At 49.2% G+C, this 21,161-nt stretch overlaps 1 protein-coding gene across 1 annotated transcript in view; it reads left to right on the top strand.

Moving 5' to 3' along the window:
- Positions 1-15,036, top strand: part of LOC115165070 (G-protein coupled receptor 54-like) — a 23,317-nt gene extending 8,281 nt beyond the window's left edge. Inside the window, exons 5-7 of the mRNA XM_029718110.1 lie at positions 6,187-6,425; positions 6,502-6,660; positions 14,581-15,036. Of these exons, the coding sequence (XP_029573970.1) occupies positions 6,187-6,425; positions 6,502-6,660; positions 14,581-14,814 (632 nt within the window). The 3' untranslated portion in view covers positions 14,815-15,036. The remainder of the gene's footprint in view (positions 1-6,186; positions 6,426-6,501; positions 6,661-14,580) is intronic.
- The last annotated feature ends 6,125 nt before the right edge of the window (positions 15,037-21,161 follow it).

Raw genomic sequence — 21,161 nt, forward strand, 5'->3', positions numbered from 1 at the left:
TTCATCTCTATATCTCTCCATCTCTTTCTCTCTATCTCTCTCTACATCTCTATATTTCTTCATCTCCATATCTCTATATCTCCATATTTCTCCATCTCTCCATCTATATCTCTCCATCTCTATATCCAATTCAAGGGGCTTTATTGGCATGGGAAACATATGTTAACATTGCCAAAGCAAGTGAGGTAGATAATATACAAAAGTGAAATAAACAATACAAATTAACAGTAAACATTACACATACAGAAGTTTCAAAAGAATAAAGACATTACAAATGTCATATTATGTATATATACAGTGTTGTAACGATGTACAAACGGTTAAAGTACAAAAGGGAAAATAAATAAGCTTAAATATGGGTTGTATTTACAATGGTGTTTGTTCTTCATTGGTTGACCTTTTCTTGTGGCAACAGGTCACAAATCTTGCTGCTGTGATGGAACACTGTGGTATTTCACCCAGTAGATATGGGAGTTTATCAAAATTGGATTTGTTTTCGAATTCTTTGTGGGTCTGTGTAATCTCAGGGAAATATGTGTCTCTAATATGGTCATACATTTGGCAGGAGGTTAGGAAGTGCAGCTCAGTTTCCACCTAATTTTGTGGGCAGTGTTGCACATAGCCTGTCTTTTCTTGAGAGCCAGGACTGCCTATGGCGGCCTTTCTCAATAGCAAGGCTATGCTCACTGAGTCTGTACATAGTCAAAGCTTTCCTTAAGTTTGGGTCAGACACTCTCTGTTTAGGGCCAAATAGCATTCTAGTTTGCTCTGTTTTTTTGTTAATACTTCCCAATGTGTCAAGTAATTATATTTTTGTTTTCTCATGATTTGGTTGGGTCTAATTGTGTTGCTGTCCTGGGGCTCTGTGGGGTGTGTTTGTGTTTGTGAACAGAGCCCCAGGACCAGCTTGCTTAGGGGACTCTTCTCCAGGTTCATCTCTCTGTAGGTGATGGCTTTGTTATGGAAGGTTTGGGAATCGCTTCCTTTTAGGTGGTTGTAGATTTTAACGGCTCTTTTCTAGATTTTGATAATTAGCGGGTATCGGCCTAATTCTGCTCTGCATGCATTATTTGGTGTTTTACGTTGTACACTGAGGATATTTTTGCAGAATTCTGCATGCAGAGTCTCAATTTGGTGTTTGTCCCATTTAGTAAATTCTTGGTTGGTGAGTGGACCCCAGACCTCACAACCATAAAGGGCAATGGGTTCTATAACTGATTCAAGTATTTTTAGCCAGATCCTAATTGGTATGGTGAATTTTATGTTCCTTTTGATGGCAGAGAAGGCCCTTCTTGCCTTGTCTCTCAGATCGTTCACAGCTTTGTGGAAGTTACCTGTGGCGCTGATGTTTAGGCCGAGGTATGTATAGTTTTTTTGTGTGCTCCAGGGCAACAGTGTCTAGATGGAATTTGTATTTGTGGTCCTGGCGACTGGACCTTTTTTGGAACACCATTATTTTGGTCTTACTGAGATTTACTGTCAGGGCCCAGGTCTGTCATGGCCCAGGTCTGTCAGGGCCCAGGTCTGACAGAATCTGTGCAGAAGATCTAGGTGCTGCTGTAGGCCCTCCTTGGTTGGGGACAGAAGCACCAGATCATCAGTAAACAGTAGACATTTGACTTCAGATTCTAGTAGGGTGAGGCCGGGTGCTGCAGACTTTTCTAGTCCCCTCGCCAATTCGTTGATATCTCTCCATCCATCTCTCTCTCCATCTCTATATATCTCCATCTCTCCATCTCCATCTCTTCTCTATCTCTCATCTCTATTTGGAAAAGAATGATCTGATTACAGCCAATCAGCATGCTTATCGCAAAAACCATTCCACTACCACTGTATTGGTTGACATGACTGATTCAATGCTATGGATAATGGCAAGTTTGTGGGTGTACTATTTTTAGATTTCAGTGCAGCATTTGATTTAGTGGATCATGAAATAATTTTGACAAAATGAATGCATTATGGTTTTAAGGAGGTAGCATTGAATTGGGTACAGTCATATCTAACTGACAGGAAACAGTCCACCTATATCAATGTGTTGTTTTCTTCCCCTCATGTGTTAAACTGTGGAATACCGCAGGGCAGCTGCCTTGGGCCACTTCTTAACTTAATATATACCAACGACATTCCTTATGCCTTATCTGTAACTCAAGCTACTATATTTGCAGATGATACTACAATTTATACAGCAAGACAATCGGTTCAACAGGTACAGCAAGCTTTACTTTTATTTTCTTTATTTCACCTTTATTTAACCAGGTAGGCAAGTTGAGAACAAGTTCTCATTTACAACTGCGACCTGGCCAAGATAAAGCAAAGCAGTGTGACACATACAACAACACAGAGTTACACATGGAGTAAAACAAACATACAGTCAATGATACAGTAGAAAAATAAGTCTATACAATGTGAGCAAATGAGGTGAGATAAGGGAGGTAAAGGCAAAAAAGCCATGGTGGCAAAGTAAATACAATATAGCAATTAAAACACTGGAATGGTAGATTTGCATTGGATGAATGTGTAAAGTAGAAATACTGGGGTGCAAAAGAGCTAAATAAATAAATAAATACAGTAGGGGAAGAGGTAGTTGTTTGGGCTATTTATAGATGGGCTATGTACAGGTGCAGTGATCTGTGAGCTGCTCTGACAGCTGGTGCTTAAAGCTAGTGAGGGAGATAAGTGTTTCCAGTTTCAGAGATTTTTGTAGTTCGTTCCAGTCATTGGAAGCAGAGAACTGGAAGGAGAAGCGGCCAAAGTAGGAATTGGCTTTGGGGGTGACCAGTGAGATATACCTGCTGGAGCGCGTGCTACGGGTGGGTGCTGCTATGATGACCAGTGAGCTGAGATAAGAGGGGACTTTACCTAGCAGGGTCTTGTAGATGACCTGGAGCCAGTGGGTTTGGCGACAAGTATGAAGCGAGGGCCAGCCAACGAGAGCGTACAGGTCGCAGTGGTGGGTAGTATATGGGGCTTTGGTGACAAAACGGATGACACTGTGATAGACTGCATCCAATTTATTGAGTAGGGTATTGGAGGCTATTTTGTAAATGACATCGCTGAAATCGAGGATCGGAGGATGGTCAGTTTTACAAGGGTATGTTTGGCAGCATGAGTGAAGGATGCTTTGTTGTGAAATAGGAAGCCAATTCTAGATTTAACTTTGGATTGGAGCTTTTTAATATGAGTCTGGAAGGAGAGTTTACAGTCTAACCAGACACCTAGGTATTTGTAGTTGTCCACATATTCTAAGTCAGAACCGTCCAGAGTAGTGATGCTAGACGTGTGGGCGGGTGCAGTCAGCGATCAGTTGAAGAGCATGCATTTAGTTTTACTTGTATTTAAGAGCAGTTGGAGGCCAGGGAAGGAGTGTTGTATGGCATTGAAGCTCGTCTGGAGGTTTGTTAGCACAGTGTCCAAAGAAGGGCCAGGAGTATACAGAATGGTGTCGTCTGCGTAGAGGTGGATCAGAGAATCACCAGCAGCAAGAGCGACATCATTGATGTATACAGAGAAAAGAGTCGGCCCAAGAATTGAACCCTGTGGCACCCCCATAGAGACTGCCAGAGGCCCGGACAACAGGCCCTCCGATTTGACACACTGAACTCTCTCAGAGAAGTAGTTGGTGAACCAGGCGAGGCAATCATTTGAGAAACCAAGGCTGTTGAGTCTGCCGATGATGATGTGATGATTGACAGAGTCGAAAGCCTTGGCCAGGTCAATGAATACGGCTGCACAGTCTTGTTTCTTATCGATGGCGGTAATGATCACGTTTAGGACCTTGAGCGTGGCTGAGGTGCACCCATGACCAGCTCTGAAACCAGATTGCATAGCGGAGAAGGTGGGATTCGAAATGGTCGGTAATCTGTTTGTTTTCTTGGCTTTCGAAGACCTTAGAAAGGCAGGGTAGGATAGATATAGGTCTGTAGCAGTGTGGGTCTAGAGTGTCCCCTCCTTTGAAGTGTGGGATGACAGCAGCTGCTTTCCAATCTTTGGTAATCTCAGATGACACGAAAGAGAGGTTGAACAGGCTAGTAATAGGGGTTGCAACAATTTCGGCAGATCATTTTATAAAGAAAGGGTTCAGATTGTCTAGCCCGGCTGATTTGTAGGGGTCCATATTTTGCAGCTCTTTCAGAACATCAGCTGACTGAATTTGGGAGAAGGAGAAATGGGGAATGCTTGGGCGAGTTGCTGTGGGGGGTGCAGTGCTGTTGACCGGGGTAGGGGTAGCCAGGTGGAAAGCATGGCCAGTCGTAGAAAAATGCTTATTGAAATTCTCAATTATAGTGGATTTATCGGAGGTGACAGAGTTTCCTATCCTTAGTGCAGTGGGCAGCTGGGAGGAGGTGCTCTTATTCTCCATGGACTTTACAATGTCCCAGAACTTTTTTGAGTCTGTGTTGCAGGAAGCAAATTTCTGCTAGAAAAAGCTAGCCTTAGCTTTTCTAACTGCCTGTGTATATTGGTTTCTAACTTCCCTGAAAAGTTGCATATCACGGGGGCTGTTCGATGCTAATGCAGAACGCCACAGGATGTTTTTGTGTTGGTTAAGGGCAGTCAGGTCTGGGGAGAACCAAGGGCTATATCTGTTCCTGGTTCTAAATTTCTTGAATGGGACATGCTTATTTAAGATGGTGAGGAAGGCATTTAAAAAAAATAACCAGGCATCCTCTACTGACGGGATGAGGTCAATATCCTTCCAGGATACCTGGGCCAGGTCGATTACAAGGAGATTTGGAGAATATCAGGGAGTGGGTTTGCCAGAACAAACTTGTTTTAAACACCAAGAAAACCAAAGTTATGTTGTTCTGTTCCACTAGGAAAAGGCCAAAACAGCATGCATAATCAGAAGGATAGCTAAATATTTACCAGGAAAAATTCTTAAGCAAATAACACAAGCATTAATTGAGCGTCAGGTGAACTACTGTTCTGTGGTCTGGGGAAATGCATCATCAAGTGAAGTTAGGAGGCTGCAGATTGCACAGAACAAAGCAGCAAGGATTGTTTTACGGTGGAGATATATGGTTCTTCTGTTGCAGTCATGCGCAATGTTCTTGGTTGGTCTAATTGAAAAAAACATGCTTATTTTATTTCATAATATACATAATTTAAAACGGCCAAGTTCTATTCACAACGGTATTCAGTTGGTAAGAGACAGACGTTCAGTAAATACTAGGAATAGATTGTCCACCATCTATGCGTTATCCAGACAGAAAAGAGAAATAGACAAAATAACATTTTGATTTAGAGCAATAAAGAAATGGAATAAATTAACTGAGCAAACCAGAAACCTTTCAATATATACCATTTAAACATTATTTTAAAACCATTTAAATATAATACATAGAAATGTTGTGGGACTATAGTAGATGAAGAATCAATATTTTTTTTATTTAGTTTTTATTGGGTCATTATGTTAGTAAATTATGTATGTTTGTAATAGTGTTTATATGTGAAGATGTGTTCGTATTATAAATTGTATTTTAATGTTTAAGGACTCTTGGAAGATTAGTCCAAATGGGGACTAAAAGAGATCCAAATCAAATCAAATCTATTTCTTCTTCTCTATCTCTCCATCTCTATCTCTCCATCTCCATCTCTCCATCTCTATCTCTATCTATCCTGCTCTCCATCTCTATCCCCCATCTCTTCTCCATCTCGCCATCTCTATCTCTATTTCTCCATCTCTCATCCCTATCTCTAATCTCTATATCTCCATATCTCCATCTCTATCTTTCCATCTCCATCTCTCCTGCTCTCTGTCTATCCTGCTCTCCATCTCTCCCTCGCCATCTCTCCACCTCTCCACCCTCTATCTCTCCATCTCCATTTCTCTCATCTCTCCACCTCTCCATCTGTATCTCTCCATCTCTACCTCTCCATCTCTCATCTCTACCTCTATATCTCTCCATCTCCACTTCTTCATCTCAATCTCTCCATCTCTCCACCTCTCCATATCCATCTCTCCATCTCTAATCTCTCCATCTCTTCATCTCAATCTCTCCATCTCTATCTCTCCATCTCTCCACCTCTAATCTCTCCACCTCTAATCTCTCCACCTCTCCATCTCTCCATCTCTCTCTCCACCTCTCCACCTCTCCATCTCTCATCTCTCATCTCTCATCTCTCCCTCTCTCCATATCCACCTCTCCATCTCCATATCTCTCCATCTCTCCATCCTTCCCCCAGGTTCTCTCCTGCTGTCAGTGCCAATAGCTTTGTACCAGCGTTTAGAGGAAGGCTGTTGGTTCGGTCCCCAGACCTACTGCAGCGAAGTGTTTCCTTCAGCCCGCCTCCAGAGAGCGTTTATCCTTTACAGCTTCCTGGCTGTCTACCTGTTCCCTCTCATCACCATCTGCTTCTGTTACGCCTTCATGATCAAACGCATGGGACAGCCCTCGGTACAGCCCACCGACAACAACTACCAGGTAGTTAAGACAACACACCCCTTTACCCGAACCCCATCCCTAATCGTACCCTAACCTTAACCCCTACCCCCTCTAGGTAACAGCCCAAGCAGAACGTGGTGCAACAGTCAGGTCTCGTGTGTCTAGGATGGTGATAGTGATGGTGGTTCTGTTTACGGTGTGCTGGGGACCCATCCAGATCTGCATCCTGCTCCAGGCCTTCGGACCACACCTGCGCTCCTACGCACTCTACAAGGTAACTCTGTCTGTCTGTCTGCCCTACGCACTCTACAAGGTAACTCTGTCTGTCTGTCTGCCCTACGCACTCTACAAGGTAACTCTGTCTGTCTGCCCTACGCACTCTACAAGGTAACTCTGTCTGTCTGTCCTACGCACTCTACAAGGTAACTCTGTCTGTCTGTCTGTCTGTCTGTCTGTCTGTCTGTCTGTCTGCCCTACGCACTCTACAAGGTAACTCTGTCTGTCTGCCCTACACACTCTACAAGGTAACTCTGTCTGTCTGCCCTATGCACTCTACAAGGTAACTCTGTCTGTCTGTCTGCCCTACACACTCTACAAGGTAACTCTGTCTGCCCTACGCACTCTACAAGGTAACTCTGTCTGTCTGTCTGTCCTATGCACTCTACAAGGTAACTCTGTCTGTCTGTCTGTCTGCCCTACGCACTCTACAAGGTAACTGTGTCCGTCTGCCCTACACACTCTACAAGGTAACTGTGTCCGTCTGCCCTACGCACTCTACAAGGTAACTCTGTCTGTCTGCCCTACGCACTCTACAAGGTAACTCTGTCTGTCTGTCTGCCCTATGCACTCTACAAGGTAACTCTGTCTGTCTGTCTGTCTGCCCTACGCACTCTACAAGGTAACTCTGTATGTCTGTCTGCCCTACGCACTCTACAAGGTAACTCTGTCTGTCTGTCTGCACTACACACTCTACAAGGTAACTCTGTCTGTCTGTCTGCCCTACGCACTGTTCAAGGTAACTCTGCCTGTCTGTCTGTCTGTCTGTCTGTCTGTCTGTCTGTCTGTCTGTCTGTCTGTCTGTCTGTCTGTCTGTCTGTCTGCCCTACGCACTCTACAAGGTAACTCTGTCTGTCTGTCTGCCCTACGCACTCTACAAGGTAACTGTGTCCGTCTGCCCTACGCACTCTACAAGGTAACTCTGCCTGTCTGCCCTACGCACTCTACAAGGTAACTCTGTCTGTCTGTCTGCCCTATGCACTCTACAAGGTAACTCTGTCTGTCTGTCTGCACTACACACTCTACAAGGTAACTCTGTCTGCCCTACGCACTGTACAAGGTAACTCTGCCTGTCTGTCTGTCTGTCTGTCTGTCTGTCTGTCTGTCTGTCTGTCTGTCTGTCTGTCTGTCTGTCTGTCTGTCTGTCTGTCTGTCTGTCTGTCTGTCTGTCTGTCTGTCTGCCCTACTCCAATATTCCGCCATATTCCAAATGCAGTCTACACACCCTTCTCCTTTAGTCAACCTCACCAGTTCCCACGAGAGTTATCTTATTGCCTGTTCATATAGCTATTCTGTGGTAACAAACCACCTGTCATCACAGTGGACAAATAACAGGCTTGAGGTTAACTCCATTTAACGTCTCGTCAACTCAGGAAGTACACAGAAATTCCAATTCCAATTATTTTCAATGCGTTTCAATTACATAAAATGTGGAGTTAGAATTTGAATTTGGTTTATTTTCTGAATACATTGGAATTTCAATGGAATTGACCCCAACCCTGGCAGGCTCTGAACAGAGATGGTGGAGCTCTGACCAGAGATGGTGGAGCTCTGAACAGAGATGGTGGAGCTCTGAACAGAGATGGTGGAGCTCTGAACAGAGATGGTGGAGCTCTGAACAGAGATGGTGGAGCACTGAACAGAAATGGTGGAGCACTGAACAGAGATGGTGGAGCACTGAACAGAGATGGTGGAGCACTGAACAGAGATGGTGGAGCTCTGAACAGAGATGGTGGAGCACTGAACAGAGATGGTGGAGCTCTGACCAGAGATGGTGGAGCTCTGACCAGAGATGGTGGAGCACTGCATCTTCAATACACTGATCCAAAATGGCGTAGCAGTCGGACGTGTGCGTTTGTCTTATCCTGTGTAAATAGCCAGTCTTTTTCATATTTATCTGAATCTCACTTTCTATCTACGAACTAATTATACTTTGCTGCAACCCGCCTCACCCAATGTGGTACGGATCTGCTATTTTCATTCCTTATAACTGGAACTTCCATCAGGAGCTAGCCAGCTAACTAGCTACTAGTCTTTGTTAGCCACGGCAAGCAGTCTTCACCTTTTTCTCAGTCACCAGCCAGCCTTAGCTCGGACAATATCTGCCAGTCTGCACAGCACGATATCAACCCAGAGCATATCGGACAGCTTCTCTCTATCTAACACAGCACCGGATTCCTGCCGCTCTGGATCATTACGTCGGATCATCGCAGCTAGCTAGCTGCAAACGAGTGGCTACTGTTAGCTAACGCCTCTGTCCCGAAGCAAGCACCAGCTATCCTTGAGCTAGCCTCGAGCTTGGCCCATATACCAGCTAATTCTAGGGCTACAACACTTCCTTTGCCAATTGGCCTGGCACCTTTATTGTCGACACGGATCCCGCCGATCCATCTCAACTGGACTGCCGACGTGATCGCCCGATGTGGTCTCAACAGGCTATACTGTTACGATGTCGCCACAGAACCATCTACTAGCCCCGGCCCGCTAGCTTTTCTGAACGCCGTGTCCCCTGCTCGCCCAGCGTAGTAGTGACTCCCAAACAGCACACTGACTCACCTATTGCAGCTCTGTTGACCCTATGATCACTCAGCTGATGCCCCCTGGACTGTTTCAATAACACGGTACCTCATTTTGTTTACCTGTCGGCCCCAGACTCGAACTCAGGTTCTGTATGTACCTAACTGACCCGCTCTGCCCATTCATTGCCATTTACCCGCTGTTGTCTTAGCTCTCCTGATCAACACCTGTGTTTGCTTTATGCCTCTCTCTAATGTCAATGTGCCTTGTCTACTGCTGTCTTGGCTAGTTCTTATTGTTTTATTTCACTGTAGAGCCCTCAGTCCCGCTCAACATGCCTTTGCTCTTTTGTCCCACCCCACACACATGTGGAGACCATACTTGGCTTAACTGGTGTCTCCAGAGACGAAGCCTCTCTCATCGTCACTCAACACCTAGATTTACCTCCACTGTACTCACATCCTACCATACCATTGTCTGTACATTATGCCCTGAATCTATTCTACCACGCCCAGAAATCTGCCCCTTTTATTCTCTTTTCCCAACACACTAGACGACCAGTTCTTATAGCCTTCAGCCGTACCCTTATCCTACTCCTCCTCTGATCCTCTGGTGATGTAGAGGTTAATCCAGGCCCTGTAGCCCCCAGTTCCACTCCTATTCCCCAGGCGCTATCATTGGTTAACTTCTGTAACCGTAAAAGCCTTGGTTTCATGCATGTTAACATCAGAAGCCTCCTCCCTAAGTTTGTTTTACTCACTGCTTTAGCACACTCTGCCAACCCTGATGTCCTAGCAGTGTCTGAATCCTGGCTTAGGAAGGCCACCAAAAATTCTGAAATTTCCATCCCCAACTACAACATTTTCCACCAAGATAGAACTGCTGAAGGGGGCGGAGTTGCAATCTCCTGCAGAGAGAGCATGCAGAGTTCTGTATTACTATCTAGGTCTGTACCAAAACAGTTCAAGCTTCTACTTTTAAAAATCCACCTTTCCAGAAACAAGTCTCTCACTGTTGCCGCTTGTTAAAGACCCCCCTTCAACCTCCATCTGTGCCCTGGACACCATATGTGAATTAATTGCCCCCCCATTTATCTTCAGAGTTTGTACTGTTAGGTGACCTAAACTTGGATATGCTTAACACCCGGGCCATCCTACAATCTAAGCAAGATGCCCTCAATCTCACACAAATTATCAAGGAACCTACCAGGTACAACCCTAAATCCATAAACACCCTCATAGATATCATTCTGACCAACCTGCCCTCCAAATACCACCTCTGCTGTCTTCAAACAGGATCTCAGCGATCACAGCCTCATTGCCTGCGTCCGTAACGGGTCCACGATCAAACGAACACCCCTCACACTGTGAAACACTTCAGGGAGCAGGCCTATCTAATCGACCAGGCCCGGGTATCCTGGAATGACATTGACCTCATTATGTCAGTAGAGGATGCCTGGTTATTCTATAAAAGTGCTTTACTCACCATCTTAAATAAGCATGCCCCATTCAAAAAAATGCAGAACTAAGAACAGATATAGCCCTTGGTTCACTCCAGACTTGACTGCCATTGACCAGCACAAAAACATCCTGTGGCGTACTGCATTAGCAGCAAATAGCCCCCGTGATATGCAACTTTTCAGGGAAGTTAGGAAACAATATACACAGGCAGTTTGAAAAAGCTAGCCTTTGCTTTCCTAACAGAAATTTGCATCCTGTAGCACAAACTCCAAAATATTCTGGGGCAATGTAAAGTCCATGGAGAATGAGTGTCACATCTGCTCCCGTTCTTCCCTCCCCCTGGCGCTTGAGGGAGCCAGGTTTCTCTGCATCACACACTCCTGCCATCCATCACGCACACCTGCCTTCCCTCGTCACGTGCATCAGCGTTATTGGACTCACCTGGACTCATTTATCACCTGCTCATTTCTTCCCCTATATTTGTCAGTTCCCCAGCTCTGTTCGCCGCTGCTGCATTGTTTTGTTTTTGTCTTTTGTATCAGTTTGCTGATGCTGTTCCTGTCTCTCCTTATTTATTAAATGTTTTACTCCCCGTACCTGCTTCGTCTCTCCAGCGTCATCCCATGAGACAGAATGCAGCAGCCTCCCATGTGACAGAATGCAGCAGCCTTCATACGAAGCATCGGGAAGTACTGGCGTTCCGGTTGGTATGGTGACATCGGCTCTGGGTCGCGGCCGATGGAACCGGGGGTGCCTTGCTGGCTCGAGAGGTTTCCTTGCCCCGGTTGGCTCGCATGGTGCCCATCCCACGTCGGGCGTCAGCCGGATCGTCTGTTCTTGTTCGCCCAGCCGGTCCAGGAGTTTTTTGCTTTGTTGGTGACGTCGGGGTGGATTTCGCCGCTGATGGAACCGGGGGTGCCTAAGCCAGCCCGTCGGGCTTCCACGTCCTGGCTGGCTCGAGAGGTTTCCCATCCCACATCACTCTCCACTGGATCATCGGGTTCCCTCGCTGCAGAGGGATCGTCAGGCTCCCATGCCTCAGCCGGCTCGCCAGGCTGTCACGCTCCTGCCAGTTCGTCGGGCTTCCACGCCCCAACCGGCTTGCCCAGCGCCCATGTCTCGGCCGGTTCGCCCAGGTGGGACGCCGGGTGGCGCCCCAAGAGGGGGAGGTACTGTCACGTCTGCTCCCGCTCTTCCCTCCCCTTGGCGCTTGAGGGCGCCAGGTTGCCCTGCATCACGCACACCTGCCTTCCCTTGTCATGCGCATCAGCGTTATTGGACTCACCTGGACTCACTTATGACCTGTTAATTTCCTCCCCTATATTTGTCAGTTCCCCAGCTCTGTTCCCTGCTGCTGCATTGTTTTGTTTTTGTCTTTTGTATCAGTTTGCTGACGCTGTTCCTGTCTCGTACCATGTCCGTTATTTAATAAATGTTTTACTCCCCGTACCTGCTTCATCTCTCCAGCATCATCAAATTGGACAAAAAGCACCTCCTCCCAGCTGCCTACTGCACTGAGGCTAGGAAACACTGTCACCACCGATAAATCTACGATAATCGAGAATTTCAATAAGCATTTTTCTGCAGCTGGCCATGCTTTCCACCTGGCTACCCCTACCCCGGTCAACAGCTCTGCATCCCCCACAGCAACTTGCCCAAGCCTACCCCACTTCACCTTCACCCAAATCCAGATAGCTGATGTTCTGAAAGAGCTTCAAAACCTGGACCCCTACAAATCAGCCGGGCTAGACAATCTGGACCCTCTCTTTCTAAAATTATCCGCCGCAATTGTTGCAACCCCTATTACTAGCCTGTTCAACCTCTCTTTTGTATCGTCTGAGATCCTTAAAGATTGGAAAGCTGCCGCGGTCATCCCCCTCTTCAAAGGGGGAAACACTCCAGACCCAAACTGTTACAGCCCTATATCTATCCTACCCTGCCTTTCTAAAGTCTTCGAAAGCCAAGTTAACATCAGATCCCCAACCATTTCGAATCCCACCCTACCTTCTCTGCTATGCAATCTGGTTTCTGAGCTGGTCATGGGTGCACCTCAGCCACACCATAGATAAAAGACAGTTCTGTGCAGCCATCTTCATCGACCTGGTCAAGGCTTTCGACTCTGTCAATCACCGCATTATTATTGGCATACTCAATAGCCTTGGTTTCTCAAATGACTGCCTTGCCTGGTTCACCAACTACTTCTCAGATAGAGTTCAGTGTGTCAAATCGGAGGGCCTGTTGTCCGGACCTCTAGCAGTCTCTATGGAGGTGCCACAGGGTTCAATTCTCTGGCTGCGTCTTTTCTCTGTATACATCAATGATGTCGCTCTTGCTGCTGGTGATTCTCTGATCCACCTCCACGCAGACGACACCATTCTGTATACTTCTGGCCCTTCTTTGGACACTGTGCTAACAAACCTCCAGACGAGCTTCAATGCCATACAACACTCCTTCCCTGGCCTACAACTGCTCTTAAATACAAGTAAAACTAAATGCATGCTCTTCAACTGATCGCTGCCTGCACCCGCCCACACGTCTAGCATCACTACTCTGGACGGTTCTGACTTAGAATATGTGGACAACTACAAATACCTAGGTGTCTGGTTAGACTGTAAACTCTCCTTCCAGACTCACATTAAGCATCTCCAATCCAAAATTAAATCTAGAATCGGCTTCCTATTTCGCAACAATGCATCCTTCACTCATGCTGTCAAACATACCCTCGTAAAACTGACTATCCTGCCAATCCTTGACTTCGGCGATGTAATTTACAAAATAGCCTCCAACACTCTACTCAGCAAATTGGATGCAGTCTATCACAGTGCCATCCGTTTTGCCACCAAAGCCCCATATACCACCCACCACCTGTATGCTGTCGTTGCCTGGCCCTCGTTTCATATTTGTCGCCAAACCCACTGGCTTCAGGTAATTTATAAGTCTTTGCTAGGTAAAGCCTTGCCTTATCTCAGCTCACTGGTCACCATAGCAGCACCCACCCGTAGCACGCACTCCAGCAGGTATATTTCACTGGTCACCCCCAAAGCCAATTCCTCCTTTGGCCACCTTTCCTTCCAGTTATCTGCTGCCAATGACTGGAATGAATTGCAAAAATCACTGAAGCTGGAGTCTTATATCTCCCTCACTAACTTTAAGCATCAGCTGTCAAAGCAGCTTACTGATCATTTCACCTGTAAATAGCCCATCTGTAAATAGCCCACCCAACTACCTCATCCCCAAATTCTTATTTTATTTTTTGCTCCTTTGCACCCCAGTATCTCTACTTGCACATTCATCTTCTGCACATCTATCATTCCAGTGCTAATGCTAAATTGTAATTATTTCGCCGCTATGGCCTATTTATTGCCTTACCTCCCTAATCTTACTGTATTTGCACACACTGTATATAGATATTTCTATTGTGTTATTGACTGTATGTTTTGTTTATCCCATGTGTGGCTCTGTGTTGTTTGTGTCGCACTGCTTTGCTTTATCTTGGCCAGGTCGCAGTTGTAAATGAGAACTTGTTCTCAACTAGCTTACCTGGTTAAATAAAGGTGAAATGAAAAATATGCACGTGTAAATAAAGCTGGTTTTGTTTTGATTTGATTTATAACGTATAAATAAAGTGTTGGTTTCATTGGTTTTGTTTTGATTTATAACGTGTAAATAAACTGCTGGTTTGATTGGTTTTGTTTTGATTTGATTTATAACGTGTAAATAAAGTGCTGGTTTGATTGGTTTTGTTTTGATTTGATTTATAACGTGTAACTAAAGTGCTGGTTTGATTGGTTTTGTTTTGATTTATAACATGCAAATAAAGTGTTGGTATGATTGGTTTTGTTTTGATTTATAACGTGTAAATAAAGTGTTGGTTTGATTGGTTTTGTTTTGGTTAATTACGTGTAAGTAAAGTGCTGGTTTTGTTTTGTTTTGATTGCCAGGTGAAGATCTGGGCCCACTGCATGTCCTACTCCAACTCTTCTGTCAACCCTCTGGTCTACGCTTTCATGGGCAACAACTTCAGAAAGGCCTTTAAAAATACCTTCCCCTCTGTTTTCAGTCCACAGGGCCGAGGGAGGGGCAGGGTGGGGGAGGCAGGGAGGGAGGGGGGGGAGACAGAATGCCAGGCCCCCAATGTGGACACAGAGATGCACTTTCTTTCATCTGGGACCTGAAGGCCAGCAGGGCAAATGTCTCATTATTTATTTACAGCTGTGTGTGTGTGTGTACGTGCGTCCGTTAGCTAATGCCTGTCGTGATCTCTGAGACTGAATTCCCAATGTGTCATGTGACTTCTGTAACTCATGTAATATGTCATTCTATATCTTTTGTGGTAGACAAAAACAAAAAGATAATTACTTGACACATTGGAAAGTATTAACAAAAAAACTGAGCAAACTAGAATGCTATTTGGCCCTAAACAGAGAGTGCATAGTGGCAGAATACCTGACCACTGTGACTGACCCAAACTTAAGGAAAGCTTTGACTATGTACAGACTCAGTGAGCATAGCCTTGCTATTGAGAAAGGCCGCCGTAGGCAGACCTGGCTCTCAAGAGAAGACAGGCTATGTGCAACACTGCCCACAAAATGAGGTGGAAACTGAGCTGCACTTCCTAACCTCCTGCCAAATGTATGACCATATTAGAGACACATTTCCCTCAGATTACACAGATCCACACAGAAACAGAAAACAAACCCAATTTTGATAAACTCCCATATCTACTGGGTGAAATACCACAGTGTGACATCACAGCAACAAGATGTGACCTGTTGCCACAAGAAAAGGGCAACCAGTGAAGAACAAACACCATTGTAAATACAACCCATATTTATGCTTATTTATTTTTCCTTTTGTACTTTATCCATTTGTACATCGTTACAACACTGTATATATACATAATATGACATTTGAACTTTTGTGTAATGTTTACTGTTATTTATTTATTGTTTATTTCACTTTTGTTTATTATCTATGTCACTTGCTTTGGCAATGTTAACATATTTCCCGTGCCAATAAAGCCCCTTGAATTGAAATTGAGAGACTTTTGACTTTTGTCTTTCTTTAATGATACATCCTCATTGTATGAAAACCCCCCCACCCCCTTTATACCCCCTGTGCTGCGTACTCACCTCGCCCCCCACCCCCCTTTATATCCCCTGTGCTGCGTACTCACCTCGCCCCCCACCCCCCCTTTATATCCCCTGCGCTGCGTACTCACCTCGCCCCCCACCCCCCTTTATATCCCCTGTGCTGCGTACTCACCTCGCCCCCATCCCCCCTTTATATCCCTGTGCTGCGTACTCACCTCGCTCCCCACCCCCTCTTTATATCCCCTGTGCTGCGTACTCACCTCGCCCCCCCACCCCCCCTTTATATCCCCTGTGCTGCGTACTCACCCCCCCACCCCCCCTTTATATCCCTGTGCTGCATACTAACCTCGCCCCCCCACCCCCCCTTTATATCCCCTGTGCTGCGTACTCACCTTGCCCCCCACCCCCCTTTATATCCCTTGTGCTGCGTACTCACCTCGCCCCCCACCCCCCTTTATATCCCCTGTGCTGCGTACTCACCTCGCCCCCCACCCCCCCTTTATATCCCCTGCGCTGCGTACTCACCTCGCCCCCCACCCCCCTTTATATCCCCTGTGCTGCGTACTCACCTCGCCCCCATCCCCCCTTTATATCCCCTGTGCTGCGTACTCACCTCACCCCCCACCCCCCTTTATATCCCCTGTGCTGCGTACTCACCTCGTCCCCCCCTTTATATCCCCTGTGCTGCGTACTCACCTCGCCCCCCCCTTTATATCCCCTGTGCTGCGTACTCACCTCACCCCCCACCCCCCCTTTATATCCCCTGTGCTGCGTACTCACTTCGCCCCCCCCCCCTTTATATCCCCTGTGCTGCGTACTCACCTCGCCCCCCCCTTTATATCCCCTGTGCTGCGTACTCACCTCGCCCCCCACCCCCCCTTTATATCCCCTGTGCTGCGTACTCACCTCGCCCCCCACCCCCCCTTTATATCCCCTGTGCTGCGTACTCACCTCGGCCCCCTTTATATCCCCTGTGCTGCGTACTCACCTCGCCCCCCCCCTTTATATCCCCTGTGCTGCGTACTCACCTCATCCCCCCACCCCCCTTTATATCCCCTGTGCTGCGTACTCACCTCACCCCCCCACCCTCCCTTTATATCCCCTGTGCTGCGTACTCACCTCGCCCCCCCACCGCACCTTTATATCCCCTGTGCTGCGTACTCACCTTGCCCCCCACCCCCCCTTTATATCCCCTGTGCTGCGTACTCACCCCCCCACCCCATCTTTATATCCCTTGTGCTGCGTACTCACCTCGCCCCCACACCACACCTTTATATCCCCTGTGCTGCGTACTGACCTTGCCCCCCACCCCCCCTTTTATATACCCTGTGCTGCGTACTCACCTCGTCCCCCACCCCCCATTTATATCCCCTGTGCTGCGTACTCACCTCACCCCCCCACCCCCCCTTTATATCCCCTTTGCTGCGTATTCACCTTGCCCCCACCCCCCCCTTTATATCCCGTGGCTGCGTACTCACCTTGCCCACCACACCCCCTTTATATCCCCTGTGCTGCGTACTCACCTCGCCCCCCCCCCCCCCCTTTATATCCCCTGTGCTGCGTACTCACCTCGCCCCCCACCCCCCCTTTATATCCCCTGTGCTGCGTACTCACCTCGCCCCCCACCCCCTTTTATATTCCCTGTGCTGCGTACTCACCTTGCCCCCCACCCCCCTTTATATCCTCTGTGCTGCGTACTCACCTCGCCCCCCACCCCCCCATTTATATACCCTGTGCTGTGTACTCACCTCGCCCCCCACCCCCATTTATATCCCCTGTGCTGCGTACTCACCTCGCCCCCACCCCCCCTTTATATCCCCTGTGCTGCGTACTCACCTTGCCCCCCACCCCCCTTTATATCCCCTGTGCTGCGTACTCACCTCACCCCCCCCCACCCCCCCTTTATATCCCCTTTGCTGCGTATTCACCTTGCCCCCACCCCCCCTTTATATCCCGTGGCTGCGTACTCACCTTGCCCACCACACCCCCTTTATATCCCCTGTGCTGCGTACTCACCTCGTCCCCCCACCCCCCCTTTATATCCCCTGTGCTGCGTACTCACCTCGCCCCCCACCCCCCCTTTATATCCCCTGTGCTGCGTACTCACCTCGCCCCCCACCCCCCTTTTATATTCCCTGTGCTGCGTACTCACCTTGCCCCCCACCCCCCTTTATATCCTCTGTGCTGCGTACTCACCTCGCCCCCCACCCCCCCATTTATATACCCTGTGCTGTGTACTCACCTGCCCCCCACCCCCATTTATATCCCCTGTGCTGCGTACTCACCTCGCCCCCACCCCCCCTTTATATCCCCTGTGCTGCGTACTCACCTTGCCCCCCACCCCCCTTTATATCCCCTGTGCTGCGTACTCACCTCACCCCCCCACCCCCCCTTTATATCCCCTGTGCTGCGTACTCACCTCGCCCCCCCTTTATAGCCCCTGTGCTGCGTACTCACCTCACCCCCCTTTATATCCGCTGTGCTGCATACTCACCTCGCCCTCTACCCCACCTTTATATCCCCTGTGCTGCGTACTCACCTCGCCCTCTACCCCCCCTTTATATCCCTTGTGCTGTGTACTCACCTCACCCCACCTTTATATCCCCTGTGCTGCGTACTCACCTCGCTCTCCACCGCACCTTTATATCCCCTGTGCTGCGTACTCACCTTGCCCCCCACCCCCCCTTTATATCCCCTGTGCTGCGTACTCACCCCCCCACCCCCCCTTTATATCCCTGTGCTGCATACTCACCTCGCTCTCCACCGCACCTTTATATCCCCTGTGCTGCGTACTCACCCCCCCCACCCCACCTTTATATCCCTGTGCTGCATACTCACCTCGCTCTCCACCGCACCTTTATATCCCCTGTGCTGCGTACTCACCTTGCCCCCCACCCCCCCTTTATATCCCCTGTGCTGCGTACTCACCCCCCCACCCCCCCTTTATATCCCCTGTGCTGCGTACTCACCTCGCTCTCCACCGCACCTTTATATCCCCTGTGCTGCGTACTCACCTCGCCCCCCCACCCCCCCCTTTATATCCCCTGTGCTGCGTACTCACCCCCCCCACCCCCCCTTTATATCCCTGTGCTGCATACTAACCTCGCCCCCCCACCCCCCCTTTATATCCCCTGTGCTGCGTACTCACCTTGCCCCCCACCCCCCTTTATATCCCTTGTGCTGCGTACTCACCTCGCCCCCCACCCCCCTTTATATCCCCTGTGCTGCGTACTCACCTCGCCCCCCCACCCCCCCTTTATATCCCCTGCGCTGCGTACTCACCTCGCCCCCCACCCCCCTTTATATCCCCTGTGCTGCGTACTCACCTCGCCCCCATCCCCCCTTTATATCCCCTGTGCTGCGTACTCACCTCACCCCCCACCCCCCTTTATATCCCCTGTGCTGCGTACTCACCTCGTCCCCCCCCTTTATATCCCCTGTGCTGCGTACTCACCTCGCCCCCCCCTTTATATCCCCTGTGCTGCGTACTCACCTCACCCCCCACCCCCCCTTTATATCCCCTGTGCTGCGTACTCACTTCGCCCCCCCCCTTTATATCCCCTGTGCTGCGTACTCACCTCGCCCCCCCCTTTATATCCCCTGTGCTGCGTACTCACCTCGCCCCCCACCCCCCCTTTATATCCCCTGTGCTGCGTACTCACCCTCGCCCCCCACCCCCCCCTTTATATCCCCTGTGCTGCGTACTCACCTCGGCCCCCTTTATATCCCCTGTGCTGCGTACTCACCTCGCCCCCCCCCCTTTATATCCCCTGTGCTGCGTACTCACCTCATCCCCCCACCCCCCTTTATATCCCCTGTTGCTGCGTACTCACCTCACCCCCCCACCCTCCCTTTATATCCCCTGTGCTGCGTACTCACCTCGCCCCCCCACCGCACCTTTATATCCCCTGTGCTGCGTACTCACCTTGCCCCCCACCCCCCCTTTATATCCCCTGTGCTGCGTACTCACCCCCCCACCCCATCTTTATATCCCTTGTGCTGCGTACTCACCTCGCCCCCACACCACACCTTTATATCCCCTGTGCTGCGTACTGACCTTGCCCCCCACCCCCCTTTTATATACCCTGTGCTGCGTACTCACCTCGTCCCCCACCCCCCATTTATATCCCCTGTGCTGCGTACTCACCTCACCCCCCCATCCCCCTTTATATCCCCTTTGCTGCGTATTCACCTTGCCCCCACCCCCCCTTTATATCCCGTGGCTGCGTACTCACCTTGCCCACCACACCCCCTTTATATCCCCTGTGCTGCGTACTCACCTCGCCCCCCCACCCCCCCTTTATATCCCCTGTGCTGCGTACTCACCTCGCCCCCCACCCCCCCTTTATATCCCCTGTGCTGCGTACTCACCTCGCCCCCCACAACCCTTTTATATTCCCTGTGCTGCGTACTCACCTTGCCCCCCACCCCCCTTTATATCCTCTGTGCTGCGTACTCACCTCGCCCCCCCACCCCCCCATTTATATACCCTGTGCTGTGTACTCACCTCGCCCCCCACCCCCATTTATATCCCCTGTGCTGCGTACTCACCTCGCCCCCACCCCCCCTTTATATCCCCTGTGCTGCGTACTCACCTTGCCCCCCACCCCCCCTTTATATCCCCTGTGCTGCGTACTCACCTCACCCCCCCCACCCCCCCCCTTTATATCCCCTTTGCTGCGTATTCACCTTGCCCCCACCCCCCCTTTATATCCCGTGGCTGCGTACTCACCTTGCCCACCACACCCCCTTTATATCCCCTGTGCTGCGTACTCACCTCGTCCCCCCCACCCCCCCTTTATATCCCCTGTGCTGCGTACTCACCTCGCCCCCCACCCCCCCCTTTATATCCCCTGTGCTGCGTACTCACCTCGCCCCCCACCCCCCTTTTATATTCCCTGTGCTGCGTACTCACCTTGCCCCCCACCCCCCTTTATATCCTCTGTGCTGCGTACTCACCTCGCCCCCCACCCCCCCATTTATATACCCTGTGCTGTGTACTCACCTGCCCCCCACCCCCATTTATATCCCCTGTGCTGCGTACTCACCTCGCCCCCCACCCCCCCTTTATATCCCCTGTGCTGCGTACTCACCTTGCCCCCCACCCCCCTTTATATCCCCTGTGCTGCGTACTCACCTCACCCCCCCACCCCCCCTTTATATCCCCTGTGCTGCGTACTCACCTCGCCCCCCCTTTATAGCCCCTGTGCTGCGTACTCACCTCACCCCCCCTTTATATCCGCTGTGCTGCATACTCACCTCGCCCTCTACCCCACCTTTATATCCCCTGTGCTGCGTACTCACCTCGCCCTCTACCCCCCCTTTATATCCCTTGTGCTGTGTACTCACCTCACCCCACCTTTATATCCCCTGTGCTGCGTACTCACCTCGCTCTCCACCGCACCTTTATATCCCCTGTGCTGCGTACT

Source organism: Salmo trutta, chromosome 27, assembly GCF_901001165.1.
Source record: "Salmo trutta chromosome 27, fSalTru1.1, whole genome shotgun sequence".
NCBI lineage: Eukaryota > Metazoa > Chordata > Actinopteri > Salmoniformes > Salmonidae > Salmo > Salmo trutta.